The sequence below is a fragment of the Nylanderia fulva genome, unplaced genomic scaffold (assembly GCF_048542155.1).
Source record: "Nylanderia fulva isolate GAGA-0341 unplaced genomic scaffold, ASM4854215v1 Scaffold26, whole genome shotgun sequence".
Lineage (NCBI taxonomy): Eukaryota > Metazoa > Arthropoda > Insecta > Hymenoptera > Formicidae > Nylanderia > Nylanderia fulva.
In genome coordinates this window covers 2,392,884-2,412,653 of record NW_028190325.1, presented here as the reverse complement: position 1 = coordinate 2,412,653, position 19,770 = coordinate 2,392,884, and the positions used below count along the sequence as shown (strand labels likewise).

The following is a 19,770-nucleotide window of genomic DNA, read 5'->3' as shown; positions in this document are numbered from 1 at the left end:
TAGATTTGAAACATTTCTATTTAAGAAAGAAGTTCTGAGAAGAGATCATTATATACGTAATAATAATAAAAAGAAATTAAAAGAGATAGAAAGTATGAAAAGTGCAATAGATATATTGTCTTTATTATATGTACATCATAATCTCTTATTAAAGCCTAAATTATCTTAATTTTGACAAATAACGCGAACCAAGTGACACATTCCGGTCGGACTTTGAATTACTGGAGAAAGATGGGCATAAATAGGATGCCGGAGATTTGTAGCATTGGCTACGAAATAAAAAAAAAGCGTATCCGTGTCTAGCGTATTTTACTTCTGTCGTGCGTTGGCAAGCCGCGAATGCTTGACAAATGAACGTCCGACATGACAGAGATAAACTATTAGGGATACACGTATCTCGAACTAATATCTGTTTCTTTCTCTCCGAGAGAAGAAAAAAGCTTATATAACCAGATGAATTTTTGTAACGCTGGGCACGCGACGCGCAATTACCATTCGTTTAGAAAGTTACGTTACTCTTAAGTGCGAGGCGACCGGGAACATTTAACGACCGGCAATCAGGATTCCCAGAGAAGGACGCCATCGTCGCCTATTTTTTTCCAACGGCTTCTCCTCTCGCTCGCCGCTCTTTATAATTATTCGCGAAATATTTTTTTTTCTATCTTTTTCCGTCCTCCTCATTCTCGACGCCCATCCCGTCGTCGTTTGCATAAAGTGAGCTATCCGCGCTTTTAATATACGCAAATGAAGTTACGCGCCGGAACTAATCATATTTGCATGCGGAACAGCAATCTCCTTTGAGCCCTTGTCATACTTATTACTCCAGTTTAGTCGCTAGAGAAAATTTTATGACGAACAGTGTTCGCTTGCGGCGCGAGGACAATCAACGATTGATCGCCGGAAGGAGACGTTGTTTCCTATCAGCTGCTCGACGCCTTCGGCGTTTAAATCATCTCCTTACGCTTAAATTGCTTGCTCTTAAAATGATCGATAAATAATAACGGTGATGCGATTGTAGCACATATTGCTTCCACGCAAATTAATCTAAGCTACTTTGCCAAAATTTATTTCAATATCTCGAGAAGGATCGAAGAAATAAATAACAATTCGCGAGCGCGCGTCCTTGCATCACAGTACAAGTATATAAATTGTGTCCGAACGCTTGTCGTATCTTTTATCAACTATAAATTCTTCGTTCCCGTAAATCTCAGAGAGAGAGAGAGTTCTCTCAGTAAATCAACGTCCGCGGGCGATTAAAACTTTACTTGATTAAAGTTATGTCGTAACGCCGTCTCATTCATTAAGGATTAAACGAAATCGACCGCGTCTCGGATGTGATATGACAATATAAGGCAAACGTTGTCTACGCAAAGCGTAGGTTTGCGAAGCACCCCGTCGAAGAAGTCCGCAACTATATACCGGGAGACAGGAGACGTAGCATTCTTGTTGGTATATCCGGCGGAAACTTCCGGAAGCGCGACGTTTGTCGTTCCTCCGCAATCGCGTTTAATTAATTATTGATCGATCCGCCGTCGGCGTTCAATCGTGAATGCGCCTCGTCGACTGACAATGAGATGGTCGGACTATACTGACTGTAATCGAAAGAGACGTGGCTCAATAATGTGATTTATCGATCCAGCGTCGATTTGACAGCGCTATGTACTAGACTATTCGATAAATTAAAATCAGGATTCTATTAACCGTGGGCTTTGTTAAATCCAATGATTCTCAGAGTACTTTCTGCGGAATGTAGTTATTTTTTTAACAACAGCGACTGGATTTATATTTATTCAATTGTGTTTGATTCTAGAGAATGGCATCAATTTCTATTAAAAATGTGTAACGTGTAATAATAAAAATCGTCTCTTATTTATCTCTTTGTTTTTTCCTGTCAGAAATTATGAAAAGTAATGTGCATATTATTTGAAAAATAAAACAGAGAAGTTTATGGGATTATAATGAAAGCATTAGCATAGATGCAATTTACTTGAACGAAGTCATCTGGAACGCGCATAATAATGTAATAAAAGTTGGCGTGACTCTCTTACGCGACCGCGTATACGTATACACGATCGGCATGTTATTATTTTAGCATTAATATTAAATGTGCTCGAGGAAATGTGCTCGGAGATACGGGAACGTAGTTGTGACGTGAACGTAAAATTTACTATACGGGGTAGCGGAATTTCTTGGAAACCGGGAAGGAAAAAGAGATGAAATCGCAATGAGAGAAGTATATAGATCGCGCTTAATCAAATTCTTGTACGATGAAGAAATTGTTTGCTCGCGACGCTGCCATCGTCGATTCATTGTGTTTAAGCAACTCCCCTTTCCGAGAACTTGGGCGACCGATGTATTCAACGGTTGTATTATCATTGACTGCGCGATGCAGCCGCATTTCGGTCACGCACGATCGAGTATTATCGTCATCATTGGCTCTAACGGCCATTCGTGAGCAGCCGAGCATGCGGAGGGTAATCGCAGTCTGGAGAAGCGCTTACAGAATATTGCTGTCCTGAATGCCGTATCGAGAGAGAGAGAGAGAGAGAGAGAGAGAGAGAGGGAGAAAGATACACGTATCGATAACGAACCGTGTATAGATACGTAATCCGCCAAATCTGCTATTGTAAAAGAAGTGAATTGAACTATCGAATACTAATTAAAACTTTTCGTGTCCCCATTTGATCTTCTAGTTTCAATATGCTTCTCTGTGCTAGGAAAGTTAAGAGTCAATTAAAATCGAGCGGTTATTTTATCAATATATTAAGCTAGTGATTATCGCATTAAGATGAGATATCTCCTTAATCTTAAATCGCTTATTAAAAATCTGAGGGAGAAAGCTTCTGCTTTGATTGACCTACTAACTTAATAATGAACATGATTTAGCGTCTTATTAATCTACTAACTTAAGTTGAGTTTCGAAAAACATGTTAAATATTAAGCCTGTTAACTCACCTATTCACTAACCGTACTAACGCTCTTCTTCTTTTCTCTCTTTGCTTCCAGGCTTCGTAACGATCCCGCGAAGAATCCCGCTAGTAACGCAAAAATGTATCCCTGACTAAATCGCGCCACGAACTTCGATCTACGACCGATCGTAGCGCGGTCGTCCCGAAACGATCATGCGAATCTCCGAAAATGCGCAGGACCAACAGCAACGGTCTCAAGCTCGACCTGACGGAGAACACGCCAGGTAGCTCGTTGTCGCGGCTGCCGAATTTGGTCGAGCATGCGGAGACCTGTCAGGCGTTGTCCGCCGGAACTGGTGAGAATTTGAGCAGCAAGTTGCCTAACGTGGTCGAGGGCTCGATGGACTATGGTAGCGAGCGTAGGTCCTCCCGTTACCTGGAGTACCAAGAGATCAAGTCCTATCAGGATCCCCAGTCGTCTGCCTCGGCGGCGCCGGCCTATCACGAGGGGGCCTATCACGACCAATCGAGGGGATACCGGAACTACGATCGAAAGGCCGGGGTCGGCTTCGATCGGGATAACCTCGAGAGGTTCGACAACAGGATCTATCCGGAGGACGGGCTGAGATACGCCGATCGTCGCGTGGATCAGCGAACCTACCAGGAATCGGATCTGGACGCGCCTTACGATCGTAACGACGCGCAGAAGCTCAGCAGGGCTTATCCGGAGCTTTCGGACTCGAGCAGACGATACTCGCGCGATCTGACCGATTACGAGTACGCGTCGCGTTATGCCGAGGAGACATTGAAGCTGGAGCCCAAGAAGGATCACCATCATCATCATCATCCGGGTAAGATCTACGAGCCGGCCGTCTCGAAGGGTTACGAGTCAGGTGTCAAGACTCACGATTCTGCTTACGATCTCGGTACCTGTTCCGGACAGCAAGAACCACCAGCCAGACAATATGAGAGCAAGTATCACTCGGTCAGCAAGATGTACGGCACTCTGCCTAGATACGAGAGTACCAAGTCGTACGAGCCGACGTACGAGTCGAGGCCTACCTACGAGCCCAAGTACGACGAGCAGACGTACGAGGGCGGAAGTAAGGCCGGTTACGAGTCCAAGTACGGGTTAACGAGTTCCAAGAGCTACGAGAGGTCCAAGTACGAGAGTACCACGTCAGCCAGGTACCAGGACAAGTCTTACGATCAGACTCTGAAGATTGGCGAGCTGGGCTCGTCCTCGTCCGGTGCCTACGTCAGGAAGCATCAGGATCAGGAGGAGACTGGCGCCGAGAAGATGAACGGATACAGAAAAAGTAATTTCGAAGCCTACGGGGTCTATTCGGATCCTGAGGACGATCACGGCTTCTTGCCGGATAAAAAGACCCCTCAGTACACTTACAAGGGCGTCGTGGTGAATGCTAGCGGTGAGTCCGCAGTGGTCGATCAGAAACGGTCCAAGGATATCAGACAAACCGAGGTGATCAGAAGTCCTTGGTGCAGACCGACTATATTGCTGCTCCTGCTGGTGCTCCTGGTCGTCATCTTCGTCTTCGTCGCTGGGATATTATTGTATTTTAATTGTGAGTTTGCATCATTACTTCTCGAATTACGAATTTCTTTTTTTTTTTTTTCGAAAAGTTTTCACATTTTATTTCTCACGTTTGATTTATGAGAAACATTTTTTTCACATTTTTGTACGAGTAAAAATAATGGATATTTTTTACAGAAATGCATTTGGGCGTAAAAATGTTTTCTATGGATCTTTTTTACAATAGTAATTTTTTTATAAGTTTAGTTTTTACATTTTGAATGTTGCATGCAACGTTTATCAAAGTTTCTGTGCCAACGTAAATTGGAAAATTTATTTAAAAATTCATTCTTTTCGAAGCATTTAATTTAATATTATAAATGGCTCATATATTTGTATTTCTATCATAATTAATTACGGAGAAAATATATAACTGTTTTTTTTGCAAATCCGCTAAACTAATTCTTTGAATCTTTAATGAGAAATTTAAGTATCATTATTTTAAGACTTAAAAGTAAGTTTCTTTGTCCGATCTATACCGTCGAACGGATAGTCGATTCAATTAAAGTTAATTTTCCGACAATGACTAATTAAAGGTAACGGACCGATAACGAACCGTGATGAGACATTGAACAGTTAAGACAAAGAGTCACTTCTAATAAACGTCTCGCGTTATATCTTTCTTCGTTCACCGCCTGCTAATAAGACATGCCATTTATCGTTATATAGGATACCCTAGCTGCCGTACGTTTATCCCCAACTACAAGACAAACACTGATTTTTCCTTTTCAAGAAAATAGATAAGAGAATTTAATTCTTGTAAATACCTTAAATTTTTATAAAAATTTGTTCTAAATTAAACATGGAAAATTATAATCTCTTCGAATCTTAATTTTTCAAAATCTTTAATATACTGCATGTGATAAATATTTAAATATTTTTTTCCATTTCATCTCTTTTAGCTTTCAATTAATTATTAAAAAAAAAATAGACCACTGAAAGTACTACCCCCAACCCCTGCGCGAAGATTTATTTATCTCTTTCGGGACATCCTATATTGCATTCTGCGCATTTTATTGTCACATTACAGCGCTCGTGAGCCGACTCGCCGATAACGGCCTGGCGTTTTAGTTAATGAGCATCCGATACCAATTATTTACGGGCGTCCGCGCGTTTGCCATAGTAATGGCTATGGTAGCGCAAGGCTAGACGAGGGCCGCCGCCGACGACGACGACCACGACGATACCGATGCCGAAAACGGTGACGGTGACACGTGCCGACGATACGTTAAGCCGGAACGGTTACTGTCTCTGCGGCAGTTTTATGTGTCGAATTTGACATGCCGGGCACGTAGGGACTTGCCACTAGCGAAACTGTTCGGTCGGAATTACAATGCGACCGGTGGATGGAAGGCGGACCAGTGGGTTTAAGGAAAATAGGTAGAAAAGAATGACGGACCTCGCGTCCGGACGGGCCAATCTGTTTTCGCTTCATGCACGATCGTGTTTGTTGAGGACGAATGGCAACAGGAAGGAACGCAAAATCATCTTACCGGGATAAGGCTAGCGCAATCCTGCATGATCTAATATGGTAACATATATGAAAGAAGAATAAAATCTCGCAAATTCGTCCTATATAAACTCTGATGTTTGCAAAATAGCAGTTCAGCCGATGAACGTTGATAATAAAAATTAATTATAAAAATATTCGCGCAACGAATTTTAGATATAATTGCCAGAAGGGTTCCATTAATTAAATAATAATGTATTGTTGCGTTTAGCTAGGAAAAAATAAATTCAAGTATACTCTGTTTAGTTTATCGTGTAATGCACGGAAACTAATTGAACAACTTTGACAATTCGCGCGCGGAATATTATTTTCCAAAGTCGTTAATGGATCCTGTTAAATAATTTTTTGCGAAGGAAAACATTTAGAACGCAGCGAGCGCGTATGTTAACGTAACATTGGGCAACAGACATTTTTAGATATCCGCGAAGCGAAACAAAAATAGGATATTCCGCGCTGTATGAAATATTGCGATAAATACCGCCGTGAAAACGTGTGCAGAAGTACTTTTCTGCTTACGCGGTTATAAACACGGTTAAGCCCTATATCAAAACCCTTCCCCACAGATAAGCTTGTTACAGGATAACGTATGAAATCATATTCTCTTCTATGGTAGAGTCGACTGTCTCATAGTTTGCATAGATGGTTTATTTCCAATTATTCCAGAGAGTTATAAACTGCAGTGAGTTATAAAGCAAATATTTTGTAAATTTAAATTTTATACAACATTATATATTCATCTTTTGTAATGTAAAATATTAAAAAATGAATCAATGATCAAATAATTATGCATTTACATTTTATTTTTGTAAAAAATATATTTTTTTCTTGTATATCTGACATACTATAATAGTCATTGGTTGATGTTTCATGAGAAAAATATTACAAGAACAAGAGTAATTTTTTATATACACTTGACACACGTTAATTCGTTATTTAAGTATATATATGTAGCTTATTTATGTAAAAAACGTTTGCATTAAACGTGAGAAAATTACATGTTCAAGCTATATCCTTGCTAATAAAATAACTTCACCGTAAAGATTTATCCGCTCTTTCTTTATAATCCGTGGGTCACGAGTTAGATATATGTGAGAAATAATCCACTCCATCCTTCAACGACGCTCCTAAAGAAGCGTATCTCTTTTTTTCATTCGCGATTGAAATTTATTTTCTTCCAACACGTATGTATGTTTATTAGAAACGAAAAGGAAAATGAACAAAAAAAGATTCTACAGCAAGATGGAAGTAAAGGGAAACGGTTTGCTTACACGAAATTAATTTTCAGTATAGCAAATCTAACAAAACAAATAATTTTTTTTTTTTAAAAACGTTATTATAATTTTCATATTTTGTATATATTCAATATAAAAATAAATATAATAAAATTTTCTCAAAATTTTAAAACATACAGATATAATTAAGAATAACAATATTTCTTTTACCCTAATTTTTTTCTAATTTTCTTTCTAATATAAAAAATGCTGTGTAAAGATTCTTTCATTTAAAAAATGCAACTCTCATTCTTCAAGAGCTTACATAATAATCGTACAGATTCCACGTTGCAAGTTTACCCCGTGGATCACACTGATAATCTCTTCGCGTCTACCTCTTTGAACATTTTTCTATATTCGCCGCTGCTTTCTCGTGGCGTTTATGACACACCGTAACGTGTTTAGAGGCTTCCATCGCGCCTGCGAAGAATATAAACCGTCTCATTGCGATCGAGCGGATTCAGTCGTCTGGGAGAAACTGGCACGGGTTTTCGTGCACGCTCCGATCGTATTTACAATCGCGCCGGGAAGCAGTTCGACCGTATTTACAATCGAGCGGAAAAGTAGTCCGTGCATTATTACCGAGAAAGTAAAACTAAACTGCCGCACTCCGCGTTCTGGGCATAATATTCGATATAGATACTCCATTTTTGCCCGACCTACAGAATGTTGCCGTCTGAAAATAACCGCCCTTGTATTTTACGTTAGCAGACTTTTACGGTCCACCTCGTTTTTTTTTTTTTCATTCTTCGCGCTTTTCCAGGGAAATCGATTAGCGAATTTGGAAGCGATCTCTTTAACGAAAAGCTTTTCTCGCGCGACATCATCTTACTATTATTTATAATATTTTATATGGCACATTATATTTTTTTAAAATTATTATTTATAATATATATATATATATATATATATACATATATATATATATTTTATAGGTACGTATAATAAATGGAATGACATATATAGGACAAGACCAAAAAAATTCATTATAAATGTAGCACCCTTAAAGTCGCTGAGCAATTGACAATTTAAGCGTTATCTAAAGCTAGTTCAAGAGAGGTGAGTGTGAGCGAATTCTCTTTTGCAAATCACCGTGATTCACCGTCGCGGGAGCCACTTTTTCCTGCGAATGTCTGCTTTTCCGAGCGACAGCGTCAGGATCGACGTTTCAGCTGCGATGGCACGACAATAGGGTCGAGAGGAAGAATCGTCCGAGTGCATAGAGGATGTCTGTCCACACCGCCCGAAAATTCCAGCCATCAGATTCTTCGAACGTTTCAAAGTAGGAACGACTTCTCGGTCATTTAATGAAAATTCAATAAACGATACATCACGTGTCGCAACATTTTTGTATCGAATATCGAATCGAGATTTAAAGACAAATTAAACGTGAAATTTTTATTCATTCGAATTGCAGAATAATTTTGAAATGTTATCTCTGAACGAAGCTAATATGAAATATTCTCTGTGATCGAATAATAATCTCACAAATTTAATTCTCGTCGATGAAAAATTCAGGGAAAGTAATACGAAAGAAAGAAAAAAATGGAAAAATACTGTTATTACATGTTAAAGCCATCTCATGTACGCGGATACATCCGGGAGCGAGGCAAAACATCCTGGGTACCAAAGTCTCGGTCTTCCCTTCCTCCGTGTATATTCCGTACGACTGCGTTTGGCAGCGGTCGACCGAGGCGTTCGAGCGATTCGGTTTATTTTCGGGTCAAGTTTTCGCCCGGCCGCTTCGCAATCAGCCGCCGCATTGTCCCGCGGACAATACATTCACTGCGACGGAATCCCGGCGCGCGTAGGAATTCCGGATGCTATCGTCCTCCCGCGCCCGGTTTGTCGACCGTCATGTTTTCCCCGGAATTTTCGGAAATTCGATTTGGATGCCGGGGCGCAACCGTTCGCCGTTTGTAATGCTCCGTCCGTAACGGCTCCAGTTTCATTGTGCTTCCATTGTGCTGAGTGGCGAATCGTCGCAAGGCAAATTGTCGGGAAGGGACAGAGTCGAGACGGAAAATTGAGTAACTCTGCGAAAATAGAACGAGTGTTTTTAATTTTTCATCGAAACCCCCGATGTGAATCCTCGGAGGAGTCTGCATGTGACAGTTTTGCAACGGGACGTTCTATATATATATATATATATATATATATATATATATATAAAATAAATATATATAAAAATATATATAATATATAATATATATATATATATATATATATATATATATATATATATATAATATAACAGTCAACGTGCAGTGCGACGGCTTTGGCGCAGAATCGGGGCTTCGGTATGTAAGGCACGTGTCCGCATCTGCCTTTATGAGAGCTTCCCGCGATTTCACCATTTCGTCCTCATTTCTACAGAGCAAGCTTGCCGCGCGCGTGGTTGCGGAAGGCGGGTTGCTCCGGATTAAGGGCGTCGCCGATCATATTAAGGCCGGAGATATCTCGCCCGCTCCTTATCCGCCGTCGTACGATCCCCATAAACCCAGCCGGGGGTTTGTTCCACATAAATTACAGGCACTGTCGGCTTCCGGATATATGTACACCGACGTAGTGGCGCGCGCGTGTCTACGTCGATGTAAATATCGGGGGTCGTCAACCCGTTCGAGAGATATCCTCCTCGGAGGATAGGATAAAGCGGGATATTCCGTTAAGATATCTCGAATTCATAGCGTCTAATCAAGCGTCGGTCATGATTTTCCGTCGACCTCGAATCGCGTTTCTGGATCGAGCGCGCACGAGGAGAGATTTCAAAACCATCCCTCTTCTTCTTCTTTTACCCGATTACGTCCATTCTCCACAAAGTAACAAGCTGCATCCGCAAATTTAAATTGCACGAAACAGTCGCGGGAGTTGTAATATTCGCAAAACGTTACTATCTCGGACAAGCAACCGCATAATTCGACGCGGGATAAATCCGCCGGAATATCCTTATACGAGAGAGCGAAATGTTTAACTCCGGAGTTAAAGCGGCGCTCTCTCGTTTCTTATCGCGTGCGCTTCGGGGCGCGCGAATCAGATAATATTGCACTACTTGCAACTCATTCCTCAACATTGTTAACCCGATACATACTTCTACGTCTCGGCCGCGCGTATAAACCCTCCCTCTCCATTCCTCGTTCTATCCGAGATAATCGCGTTACATGACACATTCTGCATGTAACTGCGCACGAACGTAAAGTTTCGAGATTCTACGCGGTGCAGAGCTTCCGCAGCTATTTGATCGCTACGTGGAAGCTAGTCGCGCGAATCTGTCGATCTAATATCTATCTTCTCGACGATCCATCGAATTTATTTTCATTCTCCCTCAGCATTTTTCGGATCTCGCGAGAAGTAAAGTGACGCCGATTGCGATTGCATTCGTCACGAGGGCAATGGGAAGACAAGGGACAATTGGATCTCTAGGGATAAGTAAATGAGCGAGATGTTTACTTGGTGGTATTTCGAACACGTCGCTTTTCGCGGCAGGAATTCGACTGAGATTATTACGTCGATATTTCGTACCAATATTTGGCGCACAAGTAAAAAAAGGGAAAGAAAGCCCACGCGGTGCGCTTGATATTGGAAAAGAAAATATCGGTTTTGATATAGAAAAGTTTAATAATAAATTTAAAAATATCAGCGTTTGAACGAAAATTTTTGCAATGTTAAAATGATATAAACAGAGAATATTAAATTTAAAAAATATACGCGAGAGAGAGAGAGACCGGGGGCGACATTAATAATTAACGTATCGTGATAATGCGTAACGGGTTATCTAAAAAGGGTTGTCGCCGGCCTTTGCGTCGCGGTGCATATTTTATCGCGCCTTTGGAATGACGCTTGTAAAATTGGCGAAATTGCGCGTTGCGGCTGTAAAATTTGTTAGGTTGTGCGCGATAACCGTTGGAAATTACGAGGCGAAACTTGCACCCTTTTAACTGATACAAACCAAATTCACCGGCGAGATAAATTCTCAGGCTGTAAAAGCGCTGCGAGCACAACGGGAGTTCGTATGCCGGAGGATTTGGAGCATTTAAAGCATCCTGTAAAGAGCTGGCGCGTTTGTTTCATGCGATTTCAAATTACATTATTACGAGAATGAGAGAAACAGAAAGAGAGAGAGAGAGAGAGAGAGAGAGAGAGAGAGAGAGAGAGAGAGAGAGAAGACGAGAAAATGTCGTCCACGAGATACGAGAACGTAACGACATGGAAAGTATAATACTATACGCGTCACAATGAAACATCTTGTTTCATATACCATGTTAAATTAGAAATTTTGAAAGATAACATTTTAAAGATATAATAGAAGATAATAAAAATAATAAATTTTATTTATTACGTCAATTTTTTCTTTCTCTCTCGTAGATAAATTTCATATCTCAGCAAAAAATTTCCTAGCAAAAACTTACGATTGTAAGAAGACAAAAATTGCTATCTCGATCTATCTAGATTCGATTACGTATAAAGTGAGATATACGATCGTGAAATTATCCGAATATACAAACGATTTCCCAAACGGTTATGGCTTTCACGATAACGACGATGTCTCTACCGAGTACCCGAAGATTTCCGGTTAGAATCTTCGACTTTCTCACCGAGATCGGGGGTGCGCATTCAAATCCGAATCCGAAAACTTTCACGGGAAAGAAACTAATCGAAGTATCAAGTTGATTTAAGCTCGGGAACCGAAGAGAAGCTCCCGCTTCGTGGCAAGTTCGATCTCTCATCTCTCCCTCCGTCGTAAATTCGTCCAATGCTTTTGAGTTCGCCTCGAATTAACTCTCCGCCGCGCCGAGAGAGATTGTCGAACGAGCAACTTTGCGAGTCACTCCCGGAAATCCGGGCACCGGCACAATGGCGCATTTCCGGCGGGTTCATTTCCACGAACGGGTAAGGAAGAAGAAGTCTCCTCTTCCCTTTCCGTTCAACCTCGCTCGCGGCGGTTCCGAGATTTCCGAGAGGACGAAGATGAACAGCGTGGGCTGTTCAACGCCGACCGATGTCGAGGGCGGGAAGGTCGCGCCAATCGCGAGCGATTGGGATTGTTCGCGAGTTAGCCGAGAGAGCTGAAGTCAAGATTAATGTTAACTTCGCCGTCGAGTTAATAAGTCCGGCACCTATAAATCCCATCAGCCCCCTTTTGCTTTCTCTCTTTCTTCTTTTTTCCTGTCTCTCTCTCTTTCCCGTCGACGTTCCCTTTGTGTACGTGTGTCTCTTTCTCTCTTTCGATCTATCTTTTCCTCTTTTCATCCATGGCGCGGCCGCTCCATTACGGACATTTCCTCTCATCCCACGCTTTCACGTCGCCCTGAACCTTCCTCAAGCTTCCTGAAACTCGAAAACTTTCGCGGTGAGAAAAAGCGCCGCGTATCAGCGGCCCTCGGCAAGAAGTCCCCGTCGTTCCGAGCGTCCTTTCCAGGATCGTTCTCTGCAGGAATCCGCGCGCTTTTTGTCGCGATTACTTACGTCAAATAGTTTTCCTATTATGGGCTTCTCGCGTCGGCATTTACTCGCCGTGTCGTGTTTTATTCGCGTCAAAAGGATTCAACGGATGTCACAAAATAAAACTACAATAAATACGGACCATTTCGCTTTTGCAATTTCATTTTATCATTCGAAACATTTCATTCTATAGAGATCAATTATATTGGAAAAAAGGCATATTATTCATTGCGAATATAGATTCACAAATAAATGAAATCGATTTATTCAAGCGTTCAAACGAGAGATTCACATTCGAAGTATATTTATATAATCTGTTTTACCCCAAAGAATAAAATTTGCCCTCGGGAACTATATGAACCCGCACTTTGTACATGAATCGTACAACGGGGCAGACTCTTAAAAAATAAATGCGCGACAGGAAAAGGAGAAATTTAATTTCATCGCGAGAGGCCGGCCGCATGCGGAACAGCGCGATCCGGCACGGTCAGCTTTTACGGTTCCGACGAGCGGAAAGAGCGCGGTCGCTAAGGACGCGGGCGCTCCTTGGGAAGCCTTGTCGAGAGAGCTGACGTTTAATTTAATAAAACCGTCGTGGCTTTCTTTTCTTTCTCGCGAGCGATGGGAAAGGGCAGTTTCCGCGCCATCGTCGTCGTCGTCGTCGTCACTCCCGGGGACTCTGCCGTGTAAAATTCCTTCGGAAAAACTGCAGCTCGGGGTGCACCTTGTTAAGAACGTCAAACTTACGGTCGAGAGTTCGCCAGAACTTTGTAATTTCCAGCGCGCTGATTGACGTTCGCGCTCTCCCGCGCGTTTTTACGTCTCTTCGGTTGTCGTTGCACGTTTCGTCAAGGACTGCTCGAGCTTCGCGAAGCGACGCTATCTTTGTAGACCTATCGAAACGTCAATTAATTGCTTATAATTTATGCCTAATAAATCACGTCTATTAGAATGTTTTGTTAAATCGGGAAGATAGAGTTTGGTAGAAATTATTTCCAGATCATCTATTTTAAGAGAGCATATTTAAGAGAGGAGAATATAATCGTTCTTTTTTTTCTCCTTAAAATATATCAATATATTTATTAGAATTATTTATATATCTAAATCTTTGATGTTTTTCTTTTATTTTTTAATTGCACTGTTAAAAATCGTAGACACCTACCATTATTTTATAGATAATTAAATCATATTTTTTATACATGTGTTGAATAGGATATAAGTTTATCTACTATTAATAATTGTCAGAAGTTATAACCAACACCATAATTAAGTCTGTCATTAATTATTATTAATATTCTGAATACATTTCAGCTAGCTGTCCCTGGTCTCCGCCCAGTCTCTAATCATTATAATTTTGCAACAAAAATCAGGCGTGGCCTAAAAAATTTATTCTTAATACTGACGTATACGATTATGCGACCATTAAGTTTCAGATACCTGCCGCCTGTCCCCGATAGAAGTAGATTGATTACTCGATCGCGTGACATTAATTCATTATTGCAACAGAAATTCACGATCGCCCGAATGAAGACGGTTGCTATCGAATAACGTCGAAAGAAATTAATGTTGTAAGCCGGTCTATATTTTTTTTCCTCTCTCCCGCCGTAAATTACATTCTTACATTAATATTCCGCCTGCAAGCGGTGCAAAAATGTTTTCTACTTAACGCCGGGTTCTTACAGCTTGATATATCGTAGCTCGTTTTATCGCTCGATTTTTCTCGTTGTGTAATTATCCGTTAAACCATTTCATGGTGCCTTAAATCCCGCTTTGTCGTCACCAATCCGAGAACAATGCTCGTCGATAACTTTTCGTCCGACTTGATCTTGATGTAAAAATTTCTATTTTGGTAAAAAGTTGTTACAAATGTGTCGAGAAATGTATTAGGTTTTATTTCTGTCGCATTATGTAAAAGTTTTGCAAAAAAAAATAAAAATATGGTGATCAAGTTTATCGATAGATTTGAAGAGATTTTTTGAAAGAAAATTATCGAGTTAGGAAAATTATCGTGACAGTTTTTATTATTATATATGATAATTATTTTAATTGTCTGTTTAAAATGTCGAATTTTGTTCAATAACTGGAAATTTTTCAATTACCCTTCAATTATTATTCATGATTCGATTTATTTGATATAATTGCAAATTGTGTGATTCAAAAGAATTAATAGTTGATGAATAATAATATTAACTTGAAAAACGTGTTAATTTTACATTTAAATTTTTTATTCCGTGTTACAAATATTCAGTAATTCGGAGTAAGATATATTATCAGTCAACTGGCGTTTCAATTATTATAGCGGCTAATACCGTCATCGTCAATTATCATCATACTCGACAAGACCAACTGTTGACGGCTTAATGGAATTTCCGAGTAGGCAGTAATCACGACGCCAAATTCGCGTCCTTTGACCCCCTTTTACAAGTCTTGCATTATTGCTGTATCATTATTTCGCTGATTTATTACAAGATTGTTTGGTTCAACGAGAATATATTTTTATTTGTGATTCGGAAGGAAAAGAAATTTTTGATTAAACTTTTGATATTACAATGTTAAAGTCAGAGAGAGAAAAAAGGATGCATCTAACGTTGAAGGGTCACGTAAGGGTTCATTAACTGCTTCATATACAAGATTATCTGATAATGAAGTTTATATATACTCTCGAAACTTTCGACGGATAAAGGAAAGTTTCGATCCTTTCAAACAGAGTTGTTTTGGACAAAGGAAATATCAGATGCAAGAAAAATGATAAGTGTACAGCTATTTTCATTTCACTATACAATCAAAGCTATTCGTATTTTGTCTCATCATATCACGATTGATCTATATACATATATGATTCTCTTATTTCTCGATTGAAGAGACAAGTAATAGTTTAGTCACGACTCCGCTTCTCCGGACATTCATCAAAAGGTATCGCGTAATCCGATATGTAATCCGGCATCGTGTCGGCAGCGTTATTACGTGTCGACCATTGTCGGGCATCGTTTCCGCACTTTGGCCCAGTTTGTTGCGCTTTATATCACTTAACGCACGCGTCCCGTCGTTTTGCGCGCACGTTTAGCTTTTCGCGTCGAAGAATCGACACGTAACGGCGCGAGTATATCGCGCACGTGGGCGAGCAGTTATACGAGAGACGTGTGAACGTCGAAGGGAAACTTTCTTCATTTTTCGCTCGGGCTTGATCTTGCCAGACGGGAAGAAAGTTTTTCTCCCTGAAATATCGCTGAAATCAATCGCCGGCGCGAGTGGCCGCGATCGCAGTGCTATTTTCCGCACTTTTCCCGACACTCGGCAATGAAGTAATGGGTCAGTTTAGCCGAGTCGCGTCAAGCACCTTGCTGCAACTCAGGGAATGGCTTTTGATCTTGTCGGACGCGAGACGTTTCTCGTTTTAATCTTTTTTTACCTCTCTTTCTCGCGTTACGTGTATATTGAATATAATTCAATTTATCTTCCGATAATCCAATTAACAACCGTGTAAAATAAAATTGGAGCAGTTGGAGATGGATTTTCGCGACCTTTTTATTCTTACGTACGTATAAGTGGAAAAATATATAATTAATGGTGTTGCAATTACTCCGTTGTACGAGGAATTTTCCTTTGTAATATTTTACGAGATTTAATATTGTATAATGATCTAAGTGAATGTGTCTATTTGTTTGTTGGAATGACGTTTTATTCGTTTTATCGAACCACCAGCGATAAGTAGACTCGCAATCCCTTAATCCGCGCGATATTGAGTGCAAACATAGATAGATTCGTGGAACATACAAATACACGCGATAGATCCTTGGCAGTAGATGCTACCAAAGCCGATCAGACTTACTCTCCATCGATCTCGTGTACGGAATATCGACTGTTGACTCTTGGAGGAATCTTTTTTCCGAAAAATTGATTTCGAATATATATATATATATTACACATGTCACATTTCTAGCAACCTCTCGCAATATCATTTGCGATATTTCAAAATTAAATAACAATATAAGCTCGTCTCATAAATGCTCTGTAAATGCACAGCAGGTATATCGACAGTATCAAATATCTCTGATGACGATTCTGATCGGGCTGATCAAGGTGGCAACGTGCTCACCGGATTGATCAGCCAACTGTGATCCAATCGATTGGACACGCATAGCGAGTGTCGATCTATCTCGTTCTTGTAACTGAAACGCTGGAACGTCACTGACAGACTGCGTCTATCGATCGAATCGATCCTACACGGATACAAATTTGCCTTCTCTGTTCAAAGTTCTGTGCGGAAGCACAAATCTTTGCGATCGAATACAATATAATCTGAGCAATACATATGTACATACATACATATATATGCATTATATATGTATATATATTTAATAATCCTGTGTTAAATATAGAATATAAACTTTTGATAAATGTTGGTAAAAAAAAAATATTAATAAATCAAACACTCTAAAACAAATGTAAAAAACGAAAATCTACATCGCGATACGCGTAAATGTCATCTGAATAAACAAAAATATTTTTGCTCATATACGTGGAATGCAATTTACATTTACGTCGCGCGACGCTCTACTACAATTTTTATGGAGCGGCATGCATTTTACCGGTACGCGCGATATAAAGAGATACTCTTGTTTACGCAAAATAAAGTGCACTTAGAAAAAATACGACGTGTCCTTATCACGAAAGTGTTCCTAAAGAGAGAAAAAGAGAGAGAGAGGTAAACATCCCATTTATTGTTTATCGTCGTATATCATAGATAAGACGGGGATGTATGTCTGATACATCTTTTCGTAACGGCCGCAACTTATCGATTTTCCGTGGAATGCAATTTAATACATACACACACACACACACACACACACAAACACACAAATGCCTTACGGGAAGGAATATCGTTGTATTGTACAATATATCGCAATATATGGCTTAATGTAATAATTTAATAAATGCAAGATAACGTTTAATTAATCTCGACAATACAATCGTATCCCCTCGTTTTATGGATTCAATTTATTTGTAATAATTAATCATATATCTCTCTTTCTTGCTATTATCGAAATTCTTATCTTTTAATCTTATATTCAACTCTTCTTTTTGGACAGATCTAAAAAAATGTTGAAAAAAGTGATAAAGCAAGTGGATACAATTTCACGCTTCGTTTCTCGTTTATTAGAGTTCTTATTCCATGTAATATTCTCTCCGCTACAGTAGCGCTGTAGCAGCGACTTCATCTACTCGGATATACAGTGCGTGCATTTCGTTCCTCCCGGATGAGGAAACAGAAGGTCGAGAGAGTACTTCACCGCCATTTCTGGTGAGAACTCACGACTTACCCTTTCACTCTCTCTCTCTCTCTCTTCTTCGCGTGCGCACGCGTCGCTGTCGAATGCAAAAAGGGCGAATGAAGGATAGCGTCTGCGTGCATCACGCGTGAAATTTCGCAGCCGAGAAATAACCCCCGAGACGTAGGTATTATGTTTATGAATCGCGATAAAGTGCGCGTTGTAAGCGCACGAATTACGGAGAGCGCTACCTCCTCGTTCAATCGTCTTCTAAAATTCATGAAATTGTGCGTGCACATCGAATATTTATGCACGTTTAAATTTTAACCGCGTACAATGCCGCTATTTATCGTGAATTTATCGCGCGCACGTTAAAGTGTGCTCGTTTTTGTCGTTTTTGCGTTGTAAATATTGCGTTTTCCATTTCGCCCTCTATTCTAATAGCCGTGCTGTAAATTCTAAAGTCTAGTTATTGAATAAAATTAAAATTGTAAAATCCTATTAAGAAAGTATGCTTTTTTAAATATTTGATAAAAGCACGATTCTGTAATTTGTTCGCGTACAACGCGCGTATTATACAGTATCGTCTTTTCTACATGCGCGATAACTTCCTCGTAGATTCTACTGCGTAGGTTCTACTATATATATTCTCTCTCTATCTCTCTCATCCGATGTCGCACCATTTTCTCGAGAATAATGCGGATTCCGTCGAGTGCATATAAAATCGACCTATATAATCTTCCGGATACGGCGCACCTTCCGTTTGTACAAAGTTCCGCGCGCAAATCCGTGTAACCCGGCCATTTAACAGGTTTATGCAACGAGTTTGTTTCCCCTTGTCTCGATGATTATCCGCCACCGAGTCGATATCCGGCAGGACTTTGCTGTCCCATTGATATATCTATCTTGCACGGAGAAACTCACGAATGTCACGCGACTGAATGCTAGTAAATCCATTAAAATGCAAAAGACAAAGCCGTGATATAAATAGAAAAAATATATAATATAAATGTAATCGTAAATTATAGTATTGATTATTGTGTCCTATAAATTAATACATGTACATGTAGTCTGGTGTTTACGTAATTAATAAAGAAACTGCATACACGTGAATAATTCAACAGCAAATAGCAAACGCAAAAATATCACGTACGATGTATTATTTAATGGAATGAAATTTTCAGTTCGCGAAATGGAACAATCACGCTAGATGTTTCGTCGAGAGGCTTAATGCACCAAGCTCTTATGCAAATTGCACGCGACGGTTCTTACGTATGCACGCACGCACGCATTCGCGTACCGATATGCATCTCACGGGTCTTAATCGCCTTGTGCGTTATCTCGCGACGTATGCGAGCAGCGACGTGTGTTTCCTGCGCGCGTCAAGCGCTGCGGCTTCGTGTCTATCTCGGAGAGGGAGAATATCGGCGCGATATCGGCGCACACACAAATTCTCGACTTGCGTACATATCGACGGTTTGGCATGGCTCCAACAGCAAACACACACATACATATATATGTATATAGGAACGTATGCAATCTCTTGAGTGACATTCTGGACGATGCAATGGACGATGCACTCACTTTCTTCCAAATGTTCAATTTGGAAATTTATGACGCGCTTGACGAGAGTATTTATTTTTTCATTGCTCGCAGTACTCTTTATATAGACTGTCTGACTCGACTTGTCTCGTTGATAAATTCATAGACTAATTAAATTGATTTAAATTTTATTGTAATTTGTCTGATATTGCCTACAAATTATTCCAAGTTTGAT

The 19,770-nt window shown here is 40.1% G+C and overlaps 1 protein-coding gene across 7 annotated transcripts in view; it reads left to right on the top strand.

The window, feature by feature from the left end:
• The window catches only part of LOC114936594 (agrin), a 464,192-nt gene that overhangs the window by 182,753 nt on the left and 261,669 nt on the right, over positions 1–19,770 (top strand). For 5 of the 7 annotated variants that reach the window (XM_085483677.1, XM_085483678.1, XM_085483680.1 and 2 more), the window contains exon 2: positions 3,007–4,495. The exons of the other annotated variants lie outside the window; for them this stretch is intronic. In XM_085483677.1, coding sequence (XP_085339803.1) covers positions 3,139–4,495 — 1,357 coding nt within the window. In that variant the 5' untranslated portion in view covers positions 3,007–3,138. The remainder of the gene's footprint in view (positions 1–3,006; positions 4,496–19,770) is intronic. 7 annotated transcript variants of the gene reach the window in all.